Below are 20,318 nucleotides of genomic sequence, written 5' to 3'. Positions count from 1 at the left end.
CCAACTAGATAGTCATACTAATCGCCTGTAGCAGTAGGCAGGCAGGCAGGCATTATAAAACACAGTTTTCCATAAACTATTTTTTTCTTCTGGGAGCAGTTGAGGTCACAGTGACTTTGTTTTTTTTTTTTCAACTCTCTTGGCCTTTCTGCCTGCTAATTCTTCCAGTACTATGAAGTATATTGTGATGCGTGTGTGTTTTGTTTTCAGAAACAGACTGAACCATTGGTGCCTCCCCTGAAGGATCGGCTGTTAAATGTGCAAAGACTCTGCAGCTGTGCGCTTGGTCTGATTCTTGGTTGAAGGGCCTGTGGAAACAACAGCAAAACCAGGATCTTCAGTTTGTAAAGCACTTTGGGGGTGTGGGGAGAAAATGAGCAGTTGAGACAACTTTGGGGAGGCCTTTGGAGACTGGCAGTCTACTGCCGAATCTAGCATAGGAGTAGAGCCTGGCACAGTGTGGGCACCATCTTTTCCCTCTGGAATACAACTCTCCATTTTGTTTTTCGATGAACAGTTTCCTCAAACTTCATATCCAAATGGAATCAGTTCTTTACTATTATCAACTGACCTGCACAAGGATCATGAATCTGGGGCATTGTGTTAAAACCTTCTTGTTTCATAGAAATGGACTATAATAGGCACAATACATTATTAATGTTCCGGTGTTTGTTCTCTGAAGGCTGAATCTTTGCATGTGTTCCTATGATGTTCGAGTCTCTAGGTCTTAGTATACCTGGGTGCATTTGTAGGATTGCGCTGAAGAGCAATCTCCCCTACCTTATCTGCAAAACGAGGAATATGAATCCAATGCCCATTGGTTATTGGATACCAAGTTGAAGTGCTTGACTGATTGCAGTCCATTTGCTTAGTGGAGTAGAAATCTAGAAGAAAAAAAAACCATCCAACTCCAGATATCTGATATCATGTGTTCCTTAATGTTGAACGATGTGTGACTTTCCTGCCACAAAAGGTATGTCTGTTAATCTGCACATCTACAAATCAATGCAATTCTTTTAAATCCTAATTAGGAACTCACTTTTAAGCAAGCTAATAATTCTCTTTACTAAAGAGTGTAGAGAAAATTGTGGTCAGGAAAGCATCTAATTGGCATAATTTGCATACAACCCTCCCCCCTCGAACATGTTGTATTGGATCCCATGCCTCACTTCAAAGGGGTATGCTATTGATCCTTTGTGCTATTTTCCCCAGTCTAACCATTTGTGAGCTAAAATGAGTTGCTGGGCAACTTTAAGTTATGCTGTTATGTGCTGTGAATCTTGCACACACATAATGGGTAGGTATACACCCCAGACCTACCCACATCTTGGTTGCTTATTATTTTGATTTTATTTAATTATTTTAATTGTATGGAACTTTTAATTTAATGTGCCATCAGGAATTGTTTATTTAAGTGGGTGACAATTAGCACCTGTTGAATACTGGGCATAGTTAGGGAGCCTGCTCTTCCTTGGAATGCCAGAATCTTTTTCAAGGGAGTGTCAAGGTCCAGGCTCCCTTTATGCTTGTATATGAGCCTTTATCCTCTGAGGATGAGCACTCCTTGTGAAATAAGGGATGAGGAACTAAGAGAAGCTCTCCTATTAGCGGTAGAGGCCCTTATCCTTCTCCTAAAGCTTAGCATCAAATTGTTCTTGATACTGTAGCAAAAATATTGCCTTACAAATTCAGCACAAGGCATTAATCTCATGGCTGTGTGCACTGCATAATTCCATAGTAGCACTATTCAGAAGCACTATTCAGCTTTGTGAGAATCTGTGGGTGGAACTACATATAACATGTAATTCCAGGATTCTTTTTTGGGAATCTTTAAATAATGCAATGCAACACAATCTCTGTTGCAGTTTGAAGTAGAAGCCTGGTACAGGGAGATTCCTGACCCTTTTTCTTTGTACCATTTTCTGACTGAGAATCACTCCTATCAAAACTGTGTTTACCCCTTCAAGGGAAAATGGAAAATGTTTATTTTTTTAATGGAGAATGTGGATTACAGTGACACAGAATTGAAATAAAATTGTGCAGACTCTACACACACAACTCTGATTATATTAAGCAGTAGTTTGTACACCGAGTGAAAAGACACAAGTGATTCTCATGTTTCCACTCCTGCTGTAATGAGTCTTGTGCATCTTTTCTCCAGTGTTGCACTATCTGGATCTTATAGATCTTTCTGTGATGGAGCCTTGCAAGCCCTGCTTCTGATGTTACACCCAAGTCTAAAAGGAAGCCCAACTAGCTTGTGCTGCTCTGAGCATAGAAACCTGCTTAGAGGGAAGGAGGGAGATACCAGTGAAAGTATCTGTTCTCACTTTAGAGAAATCCTAGCCCTGATTACCACATTCATTGCTCACTTATGCCCCAGCAAGTCTCTCTTAAGTTGCTGCTAGAGCCTGACAACAACGTATGCCAGAGCAAGGCTTACTTATGCTTTACAATGCAAGGGAAAGGCCTGGACCATTGCATGTTAGGAACTTTGGCCCCATTATTATAGCTAAATGCATTGAAATGCCTTCAGAGAACAAATGCAGGTAAGTGGCTTGGGGCAGGATCCTCCCAGGAATTTCTGGGCTAGCTTCTTTGGAATGATTGGAAACTAAGCAAGGGCTACCAAATGTAAGAGGCTAACCCATTCATTTCAATGGGATTGATGTGGGAGTGGTGCTTAGTTAGCCATGCCCTTGCTTTCTAGGGTCTGCATACTTACTGGTTTATTTCAATATGCACATATACAAAATGTTCAGTTTGAATTTACTGAATATATGTTCAGTTATAATATAGTCTTAGAATGTTAGAGTTGGAAGGGAGTTTAGAGGGAATTTAATCCAACCCCCTGTGTGCATAGCACCTACATTTTTAAGAAAAGGTACCAATTATTGTGCCAGCTACAATGGAAACCTTGCTCAGTTCTTTGAGGAGAATGTGATTTTGTGTACACTTAAAAGGTTTGACAGATAACTAGGAAATCGCTCTCATGAGGTTTACCCAAGGGTTGCAGTAATAAATGGATTATTAAAAATGTGGTCCTCTGGACACTTGCTCAGAAAGCAAGTGCCATTGATGTCAGAGCCATCCAGTTCCATGTCACTGTTCATGAGATTGGCATGGCCAAGGATAATAGCAAGATTAAACATGCATATTGTGTTCTTAGTCTGCAGCCCTTGAGTTGCAGTCACTACTGTTGGCAGGGCAGTTTAATCCTGTCTTGATTTGGAGGAATAGCAGCACTGCATTGCAACCTGGGTTTGTGGAATAGAGTTGCTGTTTGAAGGGGTGTTCTATAGCTTATGATGAAATAATGAGTGTAATTAATGAACATAAGAACAGCCCCACTGGATCAGGCCATAGGCCCATCTAGTCCAGCTTCCTGTATCTCACAGCGGCCCACCAAATGCCCCAGGGAGCACACCAGATAACAAGAGACCTCATCCTGGTGCCCTCCCTTGCATCTGGCATTCTGACATAGCCCATTTCTAAAATCAGGAGGTTGCGCATACAGATCATGGCTTGTACCCCGTAATGGATTTTTCTTCCAGAAACTTGTCTGGCCTAAACCTAAAATGGCTTAGGCCAGATCTGTTGTGGCTGCATATTTTAAGAACATTCTGAAACTCTACCACTCCTAAGGCAGTGCGAACAATAGGAGTGCTTTGATCTGCACTGTAGGCAACATTGGTCAGCTGAATGTGCAGATTATGATGGTGACTTGCACATCTGAGCTCCCACCTCTGAAGGCGATAAACATGTTCACTTGGATGAGGCCAGTTCTAACATGCTCAGCTATAGTTAACTTTTGAACCAAATGGGGAAACCTGCTTAGAAACTCCTTGTTCATTGCATTGGGGGTGATGCTAATATTTAAACAGCTCACAGGCTAGTACTAGTGCAGACTTTGCCTTCCGTACCAAATTTACCTTCATATACGGTATCTTAGTGAGTTTTGGAGTTTTCAGGAGAGAGTTGATCAAAATGGAGTCCCACGGAGCAAGATGAACAGCATTCATGGCACCTTCTGTGAGCCGGAAGTGCCATCATTAAGCAGGAAGTGATGTCATTAAGCAGGTGGCCAGAAACAAGCACTTTGTTCTCACATAGAAACTCATTAGCTGCAAATGAAAGAAGAAAAAATGTGCAAATCTTGATCATATTTTTAAGATATGGGAGAACCCGATTGTCATGCAGGCTGACCTTTCAGCAGCAGTTCTCATGCTGCAGCATCACTTTGCAGCTCAACAGCTGATTGGTGGTCTGCAATGTGACACCTTGGCAGAAGTGGCTGAAAGGGTGGCCTGCATCATATTTGGGCTCTCCCAAGCACCTTGGTAGTGTCTCCCTTTCTCACCCCTCTTGGTTAGCCTCTTCCCTTGTACCGATCTACAACTTCTGAGACCTCCTGTCTCTTTCTTCCAGAGTCTTGGCAGAAGCAGTGCTGCTGAAAGGGCAAGCACAGGGAGAGCTCAGTTGTCATGTGAGCTGGATAAAAAGCATCTGGTGGCTGCATCTGGCTAATGGGCCTTAAGCCTGACACCCCTGCATAAGGGAGTTACTGGCAATGGTCAATGTATCACTTTTGTGTGTGTAGCAAAATTTAACTGCTTTTGAAACGCAACTTCAGGAGCAAATGCACAGTTACAGGACCCACCAGATATGGAACTTTTTTTCAGTGGTTTCACAGCAGAATTTCTTCTCACAGGAAATGTTACCACAATTTTACACCAGTCTTCTAATAAGATGATAATCTCTTGAACTAGGTATAAGAATTCAAAGTGACGCTTGGTGTATGTGTTCGTCCTTATCTGGGTGAGGGTTATAGATTCCCCCCCCCCTTTCCCTTGCTTAATGTCTGTTTGAAAGTTTGAATTTTAATTTTGGCAGAGACCTAGTATTTGACAGTTAAAGCAAATTAATTACAAATTCTTTTGCACTGATTTTTGCACATAAACCAATGTAAGTAAAGCTAAAATGTCAAGTACTTCCCCATAAATTCACACTAATACTAATCCTTGTTCTTTTATTTTCCTTCAAAGGATATTGGGTCCTTTGGTTAGAAATATAGCTACTCGGTTAGTTTCAGAATTATAAAGGGTCTTCAAGGTCATCTAGTTCAACCCCCTACTGGAAGCAGGAAAATGCTCCTTGGAGCATCTCCAAATGATTGTTGAGAGTCTGCTGGAAGACCTCCTGTGAAGGACATACACCACTTCTTTTGGTTCCATTGCTGAATGGCTCTTAGGGTTAAGAAATATCTCCTGACATTGCTCAGATACCGTAAAGGGCTAGGTCAGTAGTTCCCAAACTGGTGGGTCCTACCAGCTGAGGAAGCACTCTGCTCTTTTCCCCTTAACGGGTGGGGGCAGGGGTACGGCAGCAACAAGATCCCCAGGATCAAATTGCTGCTATGTCTAATTGGGAGCAGTTACTTACCTTCTGCAGCTTCAGCCTCCGAAGGGTGCAGGGAGCCCCGTGGAGCCCTCCGCAGGGTTCCCCAAGCCTTTGTAAGTGTAAAATACGCAATTGGAAACCACTTCCCCCAAGGCTGGCATTGCGGAAGATAAGTGACTCCCCCATCAGCCCTGGCAGCAGCATGATCCTGAGGATCACGTTGCTGCCACCCTCCTCACCCCCACAAGGACTTCAGTGGTTCCCACCTCCTTCAAGAACCACTGGGCTAGGTTGTTACGGCACTTAGGAATTGGGTTTGTCCAGCTATCTTATCAAGGATTTTTTATATAGGCCGCCTAATTTTCATCTCCTTCTGAAAGCACTTATGTGGATCTTTATACTATACCATACTCTCATCCTCATGTTTCACGAAGGGAGGAGAAAGGTACTGGAGTAGGAATCACAATGTTTGTTCCTTTCAGCCCACAGATCCCACTATATGAATCCTAACTGGAGTCAGGATAGCTTAAATTGGCATATTCTGAGTTTATATTATGATATTGTATTACATTTGAACCCTCCTTTCTAAGGACTTGAGGACAGTATACAACCATTGCTGAACCCTTTAAGGTTACATAGGTCAGGCTAAGAAATGCTGAAAAGCCTAAGATCACAGGATGTGCAGTCCATACATAAACCCAGTTCAAGTTCAATGTATTATTTACTAAACTGACTAGCTCTGGATGGATATTATCCAATAAGTAATACTAGCATACTTGTATCAAAATCTTGGCTGAATTGTGACCTTACTTAAATTAAGGCTGCTTTGAAACTACCAGAGTAACTGTACCACTGCAGCTCTTTATGTAAACAAGGCCAGGTGGTGCTCAGAAGATACTTTGGCTTGACAATGACACTCCATATGGCTGCCTGATCAAATAAATCTTAGCACAGTGGCATGCCTAGAGAGCAAGTGGCACCATGGACTCTGTCAGAGATAATAAATATGCAGGACTGGAGATGTCATTCCTGCCCCCTCTTTTAAATTTTTTTCCCTCCCTAATAAACAGGAACAAGGCAGATGAAATATGGGTATATGGAGAATGTGTTGAGATCATGAGAAGAGGTTGGAGTGTGTTCAGCTGCAAGCACAGAGTGTCTTTTCATATGGTATTTATTAGTCATTCTTGCATCTTCATTTCATCCGTTCTTATTTCCTGGTTAAGCTGCTTTGTTTTGTGTGTCTTAAACTGCGAGCCAGTTGAACCACCCTTTGGAATGGGGAATAGCACATTGTAAAACTCTTTAGTAGTGGCCTGATACTGATGGGCTCACTGACTCTACTTGCAAAGGAATCGGTTTCTTCTCTTTGTGAGGGATCCAGCTCTCACAATCCTTAGGAAGCTTTTCCTGTGCAATCTCCATAGAACTGAAAGAGAGGTATGTTATTGGGCAACTCTCCATCCACTAAGGTTAGCACCAATGTTTCAGGAGGGTCAAGAGCTAGTTGAAAATGGTGGTGTGCATTAAATAGCAATTCAGGGGTCCAGCTTCCTGACAGACCCATGGAATTCCAATTCTTGAAACCAATCCTTAAACACATGTGAGCCTGCAAGGAGCTAGACCAGTGGTACTCAAATAGGGGCGTTGCGATACCCCAGCCTGAGGGTCTTGGTCCTTTTCCCCTTAAGGGGCGGGGCAGCCAGGAGGCAGGGAGGAGGCAGTGGCATGATTCCCAGGATGGCGCGGCTTAGACTTGCCCAAGCCCCCTGCAGCCTCCCGGGGGTGTGGGAGCCCTGTGCAACCTTTGGCTCCCCAGGTCAGGGAAGGTGAAAGCAGAGTAATCACGCCCCACTCTGCTAAACCAGAAGCATTGCGCGATCACCCCACTTCCCCTTTTGACCGGGCTGCAGGGACTGGGGTGCACCCTCCAGTCCCTGCAGCAGCCATCCCTGGCTGCAGGGAACTGGGCATGAGCGCCTGCAGCGCTCTCCGGGTCAGGGAAAGGGAGAGTGGGGCAATTGTGCACCGCTTCCGGTTTAGCGGAGTGGGGCACGATTGCTCTGCTGTCACCTTCCCTGACTGGGGGAGACCTGCCGAAGGTCACGCAGGGCTCCCCACACCCCTGGGGGGCTGCAAGGGGCTTGGGCAAGTGCACCAAGCCCATGCCCCCCCCAGCGGTGCGATCCTGGGGATCACGCCACTGCCTCTGCCCCGCCCCCGCAAAGACTTACTGCGGGATTCAAACTCCCTGAGAATTTGAAAACAGCAGAGCTAGACTCATCTAGTCATAATTCACAAAATATGTTTCACGGATTTCCCATGCCTTCAGAAATGTAACATCTGGAACGGCACATGAAAGACATATTTGTGGGGACCTTCCATGGTGCACATCATAAGAAGATATATTTGGGGGCCCATACAGATGTTATGAAGTTTGCAGTGGGCATGCTGCAACCTTATGGTTTTTGCATTCTGCAAAACAGCTGTTGTGCCTCCAACACTATGGGGCAAATCCAGATACAGCAGGGATCCTGCAGGTTACTAGTTCATCCAGAAAACTTTCCCACATGTTCAAGGGCTCCCGGTTATCCCTGTCATGTTTCTCTTTCAGTAGAGCAGAATTTTCAGTTGTGCTGATAAACAGGAAAACCATATTCTTTTGAAGTAGAAACTGTAAGGCAAATTATGGAATGCTTTTCAGTGATGTGTTCCAAAACAAGAATGATTAGGCTTATACAGAGTCTGAATTATGCCACAATCCTATACATGCTTACCTAGGAGTACACCCCATTGAACTCAGGGGGCCTTACTTCTGTGTAGTCATGCATAAAATTGTGCTGCTAATCTCCCCCAAACCCTCTGTAGAGCCATATGATTGTTGCTGTGCCCCCCCCCCCCCAGTGAAGGAAGCATGTCTGGGGAAGGACATGTACAGATGGTCTCAAATAGTATTTCTCATGCTGTTTTCCGGATGTTTTCATTTGAGCACAGAGCTCGGTCCATCCTATGTAAAATTGCCTCGCAGATAAATTGCTGAGCACTTTCACTTTCCAGGCTGATGGGAAACTATTAATAAATAGCATCTTTTAATGCTGGGTACCTTTTATAGAACTTTGATTTATCTGCAAGGTCACTGACCATAGCTGCAAAGGACCCTTTTAAAGAATGGTGGTCTGTCTAGCAGTGCACCAAGGCACGGACGCAGCAGTCAATTGGACAGGGTTCCATTTTTGTACCGTCTTTTGGTAGGACTAACTACAAATAAACTATGAAGAAAATTGGGTTCTTTTTGTACTTTTTTTGGTAAAACTTTTTGAAGAGGAAAATAGCTGAAGCTGTCTGTGCGGGTGGAAGCCAGCTCTCCCTCATCCAGAGAGAACTGGATGGTGGCTTGTCGGGATGTCACTCGCCTTTTGTCAGCAATGATGCCACTTCTGCGAAGTGAACTGCAAGTTTCCCTTCATTTTGTATATGTGGATATGAGGGTGGGAAGAGCTTGCTTGTACAGTTTGGTGAAATGAGACCTTTTTGGTTGTTCCTAAATAAATAAAAAATAAATAAAAACTATTGCACATTTGGTGTGTGTTTGGGGCTGGGTGTTCTGCCAAATTCCTTTTCTGAACTTGGTCTAGAAAACTTATGACCACCTTAAGTTAATTAATCCTCCTGGCTCAAACCCAGCTAGCTCTAGCAGTGTGTAAACCTACTTCTGAACCCCAGAACCAGTGGGAAAATAACTAGTAGGTGGCTTGCCTGTGGAGCTGCAGGGTCCCTCCTCCCAGTTCACCAAGCAGCAGCCTTGGGTGTAGTAGCCACACACTAGTCTCCAGCAATCTCTGTTCCACAATTTGCCAGGCAGTCAGTCCATTAGCCAGCTCATTAGGCAGCTAGTCCATGCACCAGTCCACCAGTTCATTGTCTATCTGCCCATCTGTCAGTCTACCAGTTTGTTAGTCCATCTGCCAGTCTGTTGGTTTGTGGTTTAGTTCTTTCCTTTCTCCAAGCTTTCCTCCTCCTACTGCTCCAGGTGCTGCTTATATGCCTGAGGACCTTGTTGCTTCTAGTGGCTGCATCTTTGCATCACACTTACTGCTAAAGCCCTGATTTTAACCCCCTGCTTCTCAGATCTGCCAGAGGAAGGGGCAACTGTTGACACCATATCCCAATGTTTCTCATACTATGGGTCAGGATCCACTAGGTGGGTCACAAGCCAATTTCAGGTGGGTCCCCATTCATTTCAATATTTTATTTTTAATATACTATACTATACTAATATACTATACTTGATGTATAGTATTTTAATATACTATACATGGTATGTGACTGCAGTTGGGGAAATGTTACAGATCTGTACTTTTCACAAGCTACTATGTATATTCTTTTAACAATGATCAATAGGACTTATTCCTGGGTAAGTGTGGGTAGTATTGCAGCCTAGGATAGCTTAAAATCTTCTTGCTTGATGATGTCACTTCCAGTCATGACATCACTTCTGGTGGGTCCTGACAGATACTCATTCTAAAAAGTGGGTCCCAGTGCTAAGTGTGTGAGAACCACTGCCATACTTATCTCCTCAAGCGATCTTAAGCATTTCCATTATAGTGGGGAGGGAGTGAAGAAGTTATTGTGGGACAATAACAGAGGCCTACAAAAAAAAACCCTTTTTCAAAAAAGTTGTTTTAACAAATTTAGGATATTTTTGGGCTGCTGAATCAAAATATGGCATTGGTTTTTCATGGCTTCCTCACAAGGACACTACTTGAATTGGCATATAAGGTAGCTATGTTGTACCCCCAAAGTTAGAGCCAAGTAGGCAAAACTGATAGCATTTTTGGATTCAGTACTCCACATATAACCAAGAATAGGTCTAACTTTTAGGATAGCAAAATGCGTATAGGCCTGTGTAGTGTTGCAATGAATTCATCTGTCCTCAGAAGTGTAGCTGCCTTCCAGAACTTTGCCACTCCAATAAAGCACTTTAAAGTTAATCAACAACAATTAAAATTCTAAACTGTGGTTTGAGATTAGGAAATAATGCTCTTCCAAACACCGTAACTATATGATGTATAAATTACAGGTAGTGAGAGAGTCCATGAGCTGTCGCAGCTGCAGTATAGTGGAAGTGTTAATTCTAGGTTGCAAGAGTTTTTAATAACTGTACTGAACAGGGTGGGGAATGTAAAGGAGGAATTATTTTGGTTGGAGAAGGATGTCTAGATGCTATGGTTAAGAGAACCAAAATCTCACCTGAAGCCCTGCATCCAAACTTGTTATGAACACAATCTAATAATTGGGCATCCTTGAGCAGGGGGTGGCTTGATCCAAGGGACACTGCTGTGGCATCCAGAAAGAGCCCCTTACCATATGCATTTATGTGGTTTTTAGAAACCTAGTAGTGAGGGATTTCTGGTTTTTGTTTAACCCAATTTTTGCCCAGTCCACAGGTGTATACATTTGGACCCTGTTGCACATATGCAACATATGGGTGGAAATGACTTAGAGGAACTGTGTGAACAAAGGAGTTCTTCACTTGTAGAGTGCCTTCCAATCAACCAGTACTCCTGCATTTCCAGGTGAAGTGTGACAGAAAAACAGTGTGACAGAGCATGATAGGAAACTGGGTCCACTGCCCCACTCGAGCTAATAGGAAGCAGATCAATACAGCTCATGTCCATGGCTGGCTGAGGGATGCAGTGGGAGACTTGGATGAAAGGAACTTAAATGTTCTGGCCCCCTTTCCCCACCATCTGTCACTGATCCAGGCTGCATCAGGTTGCCTTATGACTGGGTAGCAGTGTTAAGTCCCTTCATGTCTATAATTATGTAAGCCAGGGGTGCTCAATAGGTAGATCGCGAGGCAAAATGAGTAGATCCAGGAGCCCTGTCTCTCCAAACTGTTAGTATGTCAGTTTCGTCTAGCAACTAGACAAAACTGACATATTTAGCTGACACTAAACTGACACTTTAGCTGCTCTTCAGGCATGCAGCAACAAAACTGAGGAAACTGACTAGACTCCAGCAGGGGCTCCATACATTAAAGGGGGTGTCTGTCAGATGCTTCCTTCCCCCCTGGTAGATCTCCGGGCCTTGCTGGGTTTCAAAGTAGCTCTTGAGCCAAAAAGTGTGAGCACCCCTGATGTAAGCAATGGGATTCAGGCTGTAACCTATACCTTATTCCTGTTACTCCTTTGAACTCAGTGGTGCTTCTTTCTGAGAAGACATGCTTAGGGTTGCACTGCATAACACTTAACTGTGACTAGATAATGTTGTATGTCTTCAGCAAAAATACCCAGTCTTTCTGAGGAATCAAAATGTCTTCAGCAAAAATACCCAGTCTTTCTGAGGAATCAAAATGGGTAGCAGTGTGCTGGGGGGGGGGGGGGGGGAGGACAATGACACAGAGTCTCTTTAGGAAATAAATCCAAACAGCTAAAAACTATGCTCTAATCTGGTGGCATCCTGGGGTGAAAAGATAGCTAGAACAGGTGGGGGAACTGCCTGCACAACATAATGTTGTGGGCATGCAACAGTACTCTGGGCCATTTCCCTTATCTCTTTGTTTTCCCTGCACACTCATGTGCTTACAGGAGCAAAATGGACATGTTTTCAAATTCAAACTTGGCAGCAAGTGTTGGTTCTCCCCCGCCTCTGCTTCTTAACCAGTTTTATATTTTACTGTGGAGGAATAAGCAATGAATGTAAGTACTATGACAGCGTAAATGGAGCAGAATTGATAACCAATTGCTGATTAGCTTGCCCAAGGCCAGCAGAACTAAAGCCAAACTTCAATGCGAAATTAAGCCATTTCTGCCCAATGTTACATATATGCAACAGGGAACAAATGTGTACACCTGTGGGCCAGGCAAAAATGGGTTAAGTGGGCTATTCTGCAACCACTCTGCATCCTATTTCACTAGGCCAGTACTTAAACCAGGTGTATGGTTCCTTTTTTCACAATTTGATTTCTTGCAACACTTGCACCAACAACTCCTTTCGGTCACTCTGCAAGTCAGAAAAAAGCAAGTTTCTCCTCCCTGTTCTGAGCTGTAATAAGCACAGTGTCTGCTATATGGGTCATGTCTCTCCATTTCAAACACAAGGAAGGACGGGGGGGAAAAAGGTAACTTGAGGACTTTTATTGTGCAGTCTGAGCCATCCCAGGCAACCGCCAGCTGACCACAACCCAAACAGCTGATGGGAGTTGAGCAGGACTAAACTCCTCTTAAGAATCAAACAAAATATATCGTAAATACTGCAGTGTAAGTTAGAGCTTGACTCTCGAGACTGAAGCATGGTTGTTTGCCTCGCCCTCTGAGCCTGCCAACTTAAATGAAAATATTCAGTCCTGTTGGTCAGGTTGGCATCACTTCTCCACCAGGCAAAGGACAGCATCACACTTCTTTCACTGCTGTGGTTGAAAGGGCACTGACGTCCATCTTCCTGTGGCCTGAGCTCACAGAAGCTAGCACTGACTGGTTCCTCAGAAAAAGGTGAGGTGGCTTGACCCCGTGCAGATGTCATCGTCCCCAAAATACAAGCTGCAATGGTGAAGTCTCTGAGCAAGTTAAAATGCCTTCCGTATTTTTTTACTGACTTTGAAACTCTGACCAGATCGCGTAGTGCGTCTCTTCAGGCTTTGAGAGCCCACAGCTGCTGCTGAACTGCACACAGCCCTAAAACTACTGGTGGCTAGAATTCAGTGTAAGGGGGAGAGAAAGAATTCAGTGGCAAGAGCTCTATTCCTGCAGAGCTGGCTTTGGCTCAGGTCGTCCCCTCCCCATCCCTGCCCCTTTTGTATCTCAGTTATTTCCATACAGTGGAATGATTGTAGTTAGGCAATTCTGCTTCCCGCTTGTGCACCCAATGCAAGAAGTGGCTTGACAGTTTCGCTGTTGGTCTCCTGCACACATACCACAGCTAACTCGACGCAGTCTCTGACGAGAGCACGAAGCTGAGTAGAGGCACACTTAATACTGACATTTTGTAAAGAAAGACTTTCAGGGCCTTGCATAGCTTGAGGTGGCCACTGAGCCCAGGCCAGGGAAACCTGGCTGGGCTTGTGCTGTAATACCAAAAGGACAGCTGCACTTTCTCACCTCACTGTCTGTGCACAAGCATTAATTAAGGGTTTAAAAAAAAAAAGCTGCAACAGAAGTCAGTCCCCTTAAAATAAGTGGACAAAAACATTTCAATGTTTTAAAAAAAAACAAGCTATAACTGCACAGCTGCTCCACTGGGCAGCCCTGAGGTATCTGCTTCTCTCTAACTACAGTCATGGGGAAGGTGATGAGAGGCAGTTGTGTCCAGCCCTCAAGTGCAGACAACATGCACACAAACAGACAGTCACACATTCACTCTCTCTCTCTCCAGAGTTCTGTTTCTGGCTTGGAGGGCCTTTTTCGTTTGTCTTTTTGAATTTGTTTTCCTTATTACTCATGGTCATGACAATAAAACCATTGAATTCGTGGTTTGCTTCTTTTTAAAAATTTCTCCACCTGAACACCCTTCAGAAGAGAAACTGGAAAAACTGCCTGAAAGTAGGCCAAAGAAGGGACGTTTCCATAGAAACCAGTTCACAGCAATCCGTGAGAATCACAAGCACTGGGGTGCTTTACAGCAGGCCAAGTTGGGCTAGAGGCGGTTATCCCCGTTCACCCGAGTCCTTCGCAATACCCTGTGTGGAAGGGAAAAAAAACAACCAGTTGAAGAGTATACTGCTGTTTGGCAAGGCTGCAAAGATTCAAGTTACAATCAGAAGTACAGTGGAGGACTTCAGCAGTCATGTATCAAGAAAGTGTACTCATTTTCTTTTGAAATGTATTAAGAACTTTAGTTATGTTCACCTCTGGCTCTTCCAGAGCTGATGGTGGCATAAGTGAGTTTTTGCCCATTTCAGTCTTGCAACAATCATATATGATAGGCTAAGCTCAAGACTGACACACAGATTCCGGCAGCACCTACAGCAGCATATTGGTTGAGAGGACAACCTGTTCACCAAACACCAGCTAAGGAAGGAAGAAGAAGACTAAGCTCCGAGGTACAGATTTGCCTATTGGCCTTCATGGCTAAGCTGGGTTTTAAACCCAGATTGTCCTCATCCAAATGCACCATGCTAGTCATACACCACATTGGTATCCCCTAACTTTTGGAATTTGGTAGGCACAAAGTGCATTCATTTGATACTATTCAAATTCAGACAGTTACACTCATTCAAATAAGGCTGCAATTCTAACCACACTTTCCTGAGAGTAAGCCCTATTGGACAAAATAGGACTTACTTCTGAGTAGATCTGGTTAGGCTTATGCCCTAAATGTGCTTTTCATAGCAGTCAACACACAGCAGCCTGGTCATTTGCCCCTCTTCTCACAAGCTGGTCTTTTCAGCTTGTAGTCAGTACCTTCAGCATACCTTCTCCATTGAGAGATCACATCAACTATGCGAATGGGTTGCTAAGAGCCAGACTCTATGGCTTCATGCTCATTTTTTAAATGCAACTTGGTCATGACAATTTTGTTTGGGTGAATTTTCTGCTTAAAAATCCTACTTTTGCAACATGAACGGAAAACCACTGAAAACTTTTGGCACAATTCTTCCCCAGATGAGAGTTGCACAGCCTGCATTCAATGGGAGCCCTAAAATGAACCTCACTTTTTTCCTTCACACATGGAAGCAGCGAACCAGTGCAGACCAGGGAATGGGAGACTTGTGCCTACCCTTCATATCCACATTCAGCCCTCTATTTCCATGTGCAGCAAATTGCTTAAGATTTGAAATATGCGTGGCTGGTGTACTGTGGGAGGAAGGACTGGATGAAAATACGGGCTGTATATACAGTGCCCCTGTTCCCCAGAATGGCTCACTGCATTGCCTATGTGCCAAGCAGGGGGCTGGAAGAAACCACTGAGTCATCTGGAGATCCCACTGTGTGCAGACAGCATGCAGACTTAAGGAGAAGAATCCTTATCAGTTTACCCAAATATAGAAAATATCACAATTTGCTCTCTATGAAAATACACCAAATAAAGCTTTCACAGCAAATCCCGATGGGGAAAAAAGTACCTTGTAAACCACATGTCAGTGTCTGCACTGGTTTCTTATCACTAACCAATAACTCAAAGATCTCCTCCATTTTGCCCCAAGTGTTTTTCTTTCCCCTCCACTTTGCTCCTTGCAAACACATCTGTTTGTTTGGGAGTAAACAGAGACAAAATCTTCTGCATCTGTTTTCCTTTGGGAGCTCACAGGCAGAGGGGGAAGACAAGATACTCATTCACCCTGCCAGTTAGCAACTCCAACCATTGGGTAACGTAGGGAAACAATGTCTCCTTCCCTCACCTTCCAGACTGTATCTGCCCCTACAGAATTAACAATGGAAGCAGACCATTATGCTTTCAATTCCTAAGGGACTAGAGCCAACTCTTGTGTGGGGGTGAGGGAAAGAAGGAGCAGAAAGGAAGAATTGAAGAGTAAGATGCTTTCCCACCAGTGTTGAAGAGTGAAATGTTTTCCCACCCAATGTGCATCTGCAGAATTAAACAGCTCCATCACTACACCACTGTGGGGAGAGAACTTGCCTATCTTAGAAAAGACCAGTACCCTAGCATGTTCAACCTTCTCCTTGCAAACCAACAGAAGGAAAAAATACAGCTCTGCTGCCAAAACACTTAGTGGACATACCTTCGGTCTCTATTATCAAAATGGTCAGCTAGCTGCTCCGGTGAGATCCGGAAGTCCTCAAATGGTTGTTGGTATCGCGTTTCAAAGGAACCTTCTCTGGCTCTGCCTGCCATGAGCTGACCTGGAGAATCTGCTGACCTTTCCCGGAAAGCTGAAGCCCCAAAGGGGCTAATTTCTCCATTCTCCTGCTGCAGAATTGAAGGGAATTTTTAAAGTCAGAATTGCTTCCCTGGTCTACATGCATATGCGGTTTATGCCTTAGCAAGTAGTTTATGCCTTAGAAGTTTATGCCTTAGCAAGGCCCAGGTTTCTTCTCCTCAAGTGGCAAAGACAGGTGGTCCTTGCATTCATCCCATCATACATATGGAGACTGAACCTGAACTGAATGTAATGAGGTAGCTCCTATGGGATCTTCATCAGGCACACCAGGTCCCCCATGTGTACCCCAGGATGAAAATACGCCTACATTTGTGATGATGTCTTCTTGTTGGTGGGTTTCCAAAGTGAATTATTATTAGAGGTGGGAGAAAACGGTTTTGTTTTTTCATGAATTCTGGTTTTCCAGAGTTAGAAGTGCAGAAAGCAGTTTTATGTGTTTTTATTCAAAATGTACATTGTAGTTATAAATGCTTTAAAAGGGTACAAGGTAGGTAATACAGTTGGTACAGTATTAGCAGATGCAACCACAGTCATTATCCATGCACCCTCCTATTAAATAATAAATAAAAATCAAATAAAACAGGGTGGTTTTTTTGGGGGGGGGGGTTAGATTTTGGGTGTTTTGTTCTTGTTTTACAAAAATGAAAGAACAGAAGGTGGTGCAATGTGTTTTCATTTCATTACCACCATCTTCTCCCACCTCTGTTATTATTAATAATCCTTCCACTCATGCAAGAGACAGGACTTAAGACAGCAAAGCAAAGCACAGCCTTTAAGGGTTCGGCTGGAGGAGATCCTTCCCAGTTTTCTGGATGTGCTGTAACTTGGGACATAGAAATTCCAACTTTAAAAACACAAGTTATGGTGACAGTTTCAAAGAGATAAAGAGGAAAAAGTAATCAAGGAAATCAATATGGCTAAATTGTCTCCAGGGAGACAATATGTTCCTGGTAGCTTAAGGTCCTAGCCATTAAGTCATCCCACTGTAGGAGCAAATGAGCTGTTTTCTTCAAGTCCATGCATGGCAGACCAGGGTTTTTCCCTCCTATCTTGTCCAAATGCCATCCTGTGATAGAGTCATGACAAGACAAGACGGTTGCTCCATTTCCATTTTGCAACCCTGCCAGACCACCCCTTCCTTCAATTCTGGGAGTCTTTTGCTATAGCTGAGTTGTTAATTCTGAGCAGCAAACTCACCTTCCCAGGAATGATATCTATTTTTACGAGCAAGGAGGCCAATTCCAGGTCCTCGCTGTAGTTGTTCTTCAAAGGTACAGCTCGGTATCCTAGGAGAAAGCAAATATGCCCCTTTACTGAGGGAGACTGTGATGGGGGCCAACTCACTGCAGTTATACTATGCACTACAGAAGTCTTGGGATAGAAAACTCAAGTTCTGTGGCTGACTTAGGAATAAATATTTCAGTCAGCTGTCATATCCTTATTAATTTAGGGGTTTGGTGATGCCTTTTTTCCCCTTTAATGAACTGGAAGTGTTTGCTGCAGTGTATTTTTCATGAATGTCTGACAGAGAGAGGGATATATCAGAAAGGAAAATGAGGCTCATGGAACACTTAACAGCAATAAGTCAGAGCCAACAGCTACTGGATAGAGAAGAGGTTGACGGGCAATTTAAGGGGAACACAAAGGTTAAGCTCCCTTGCTAGTAAGTGCAATTCAAGGCTCTTTGGATTCCTGAGCTATTAGTAAACACTGCAGTTGTTTTAATGTTAGAATCCACAACCCAAGGATGACTGATTTTTTCTTTTCCCCTCCAATTAAAAGGTGAGGCTATCAGGATTCCACAGCAAGTATCTATCAGAAGCTGTTTTAGTAAGTCCATGCACACTGCAGACGACTTGTCCTAATTTTACTAGTACTAGCAAATCCATGCCCTGAGCAACCATGCTTTCCAGGAGAACAGCAGGCCTCTCCTCCAACATACCTGGCTTCAGTCCTTTCACCAGGAAAGTGGCCTGAGCTAAGAAGTTCTGGTCACTGAACATGTCCTCTTCATACACCACAAAGCGGAGAAAGGCAAACTCAGGATTATAGACATGGAATTGAAAGGGCTTCTGAGGCCAGGCAGGATTTAGGCCATTGTCCACTGCATTAAACAAAAATTATCATCAGTTCTTGTGCATGTGGGTTTTAAGAAGTCACGTGACTTGAACATAATATAAAGTTGAGCATAACATAAGTCGAATACTTGAACAGTAACTTACTTAGGTCGCAGTAAAGCTTTAAGTATTTTTAGTGCCACAAAACTACATGAATTTGGGCTGCAAGAAACCACAAAGCCACTCTTTGGGAATGAAACTTCTGGAGCAGCATTTGTAAATGTGCCATGTTCCTTATGGTTCTCATTCATTTGATTCAAGAACAAATGTCACTAGTATTCCCAAGTTAAAATTTGCAAACTCAGTTCTAAGCTGTTCAATTGCCAAGGGCACAGTCTCCCAGCTTCCTCTTTGCAGCACTGCATGCATGGAGGTAAGGTTTATGCTTTAGGCAGCCCAATCCTAACTTGCACTGGAACAGACAGACAGTGACCAGTGAAAGTATCCAGGTCGGGTATCCAGCACAAAGTAGGTGCTGGCTGGAGCACAACTTGGAGTAAAGGGATATTTTCCCCCTTACTCTGAGTAATGCCCCAGCTACCCCATGGGGCTACTCAGATCAGAGCAATTGAAACTGCTGGTGCAAATCCAAGCAGCCCAGTGTAATACTAGAAGGCGAGTTAGAATTTGGCCTGTGGTAGCACAACCAGTCCCATCCCCTCCTAGGCCTGATCCGCCCAGCATCCCACCCTCCCTCATCCTAAAAAGCCCCCTCCCCACCTCCATTCTGTTCTCCTGCCAACTTCTAAGAACATAAGAACAACCCCACTGGATCAGGCCATAGGCCCATCTAGTCTAGCTTCCTGTATCTCACAGCGGCCCACCTTCCAAGTTCTCACGCCTTCCATGCTGGCTTCCCTTGGCTGGCAAGAGCTCACCCGCTCCAGCTGTGGATCTGGTGTCTGTGGGCCAGCACAAGCCTCTGCACCAGCCCAGTCTGCTCAAAAGGGAGTGTGAACGTGCTTTATGGAACGTTCACAACACTTCTGGTCCAGCACAGAAAACCTGCACCATCTAAAGTGAGAGCCAGGGTTGCACTCTGCTATATATGCATGCATAATGCACAAAATCACAGTCTTTGCATGCATGAATGGCACTAATTTGATGGTGTTGCTTCCTGCCATTATAGAGGAATAGGATGATGCATGGGCAAACAAGAGAATTTAACTGTTCAGAACAGCCTCCATGTCCACGCCAGCAATTTAGACATTTCAAACTGAAACTCTGGTTCTGACTTGCCCAAGTCCACCTAGTTGGAGTCACAGCTGAGCAGGGATCTGCAGTCAGACTGTTTTGGTCTGAATCCAGAGGTCCCATACCCACTGGAGCCACACTGGCTCTCCACCAGCAGAAAGGACACATGAGCTGCTGAATCACTAGGGCTCATGTATTATTCTTTACACTTCACTCCTAAAGAAGAAATTGGGCCTTTTGTGTCTTATTAGGACACAGCAAGTCTTGAGACTTATTTCTTCATGCACTTGGCCAATCTGTTCTAACAACTGGTCAGGGCCGTGCAAACTGGTTCTCAATTGCTGAATGGCCCAATGCAAAGCAGTGATTTACAGAGATCTTCAGAATGTGGCCTGGATAATTCTTGCAGGTTGTGCAAGCATTGGATTGCCATAATTTATCTTAATCTGCAAACTCAAAGGGAGCAATTAGCTCTTTAGGATCCTTGCTTTGAAACACCCACCTTCGGCCTGAATGAAAACCAGTTAGCAGCTAAACTTGCCTTTCATCTGCAGAACCAGTCCAAATGAAGACCAACATGAATATCTAAGAAGTTTTTTGTTATGTAGATTTATTATGCAGGATAAAGCTGAGTGTAGTTCAAGAGTCTGCATCAACTTTAACCCACTAGTTGGGCTGAACAAACCCACTGGTTGGCCCAATGAAAGATATGATCTCATCAACTCTATGCCTCTATTTCTGTTTTAGCCATTGCAGGCATCCAGTGC

General features: G+C 44.0%; 2 protein-coding genes across 4 annotated transcripts in view; one reads left to right on the top strand and one right to left on the bottom strand.

Annotated features, from left to right (window-relative positions):
* Nucleotides 1-9,226, top strand: part of ZHX3 (zinc fingers and homeoboxes 3) — a 60,902-nt gene extending 51,676 nt beyond the window's left edge. Inside the window, exon 4 of the mRNA XM_066624049.1 lies at nucleotides 211-9,226. Coding sequence (XP_066480146.1) covers nucleotides 211-221 — 11 coding nt within the window. The 3' untranslated portion in view covers nucleotides 222-9,226. The remainder of the gene's footprint in view (nucleotides 1-210) is intronic.
* Nucleotides 9,227-12,881: 3,655 nt separating this feature from the next.
* Nucleotides 12,882-20,318, bottom strand: part of PLCG1 (phospholipase C gamma 1) — a 98,818-nt gene continuing 91,381 nt past the window's right edge. For all 3 annotated transcript variants that reach the window (XM_066623853.1, XM_066623856.1, XM_066623854.1), the window contains exons 29-32: nucleotides 18,183-18,344; nucleotides 17,438-17,526; nucleotides 16,082-16,269; nucleotides 12,882-14,077 (exon numbers count right to left, since the gene is read on the bottom strand). In XM_066623853.1, the coding sequence (XP_066479950.1) occupies nucleotides 14,035-14,077; nucleotides 16,082-16,269; nucleotides 17,438-17,526; nucleotides 18,183-18,344 (482 nt within the window). In that variant the 3' untranslated portion in view covers nucleotides 12,882-14,034. The remainder of the gene's footprint in view (nucleotides 14,078-16,081; nucleotides 16,270-17,437; nucleotides 17,527-18,182; nucleotides 18,345-20,318) is intronic.

Source organism: Tiliqua scincoides, chromosome 4, assembly GCF_035046505.1.
Source record: "Tiliqua scincoides isolate rTilSci1 chromosome 4, rTilSci1.hap2, whole genome shotgun sequence".
Taxonomy (NCBI): domain Eukaryota; kingdom Metazoa; phylum Chordata; class Lepidosauria; order Squamata; family Scincidae; genus Tiliqua; species Tiliqua scincoides.
The sequence above is the reverse complement of the archived record's forward strand: the minus strand, read 5'-3'. Positions and strand labels throughout refer to the sequence as shown.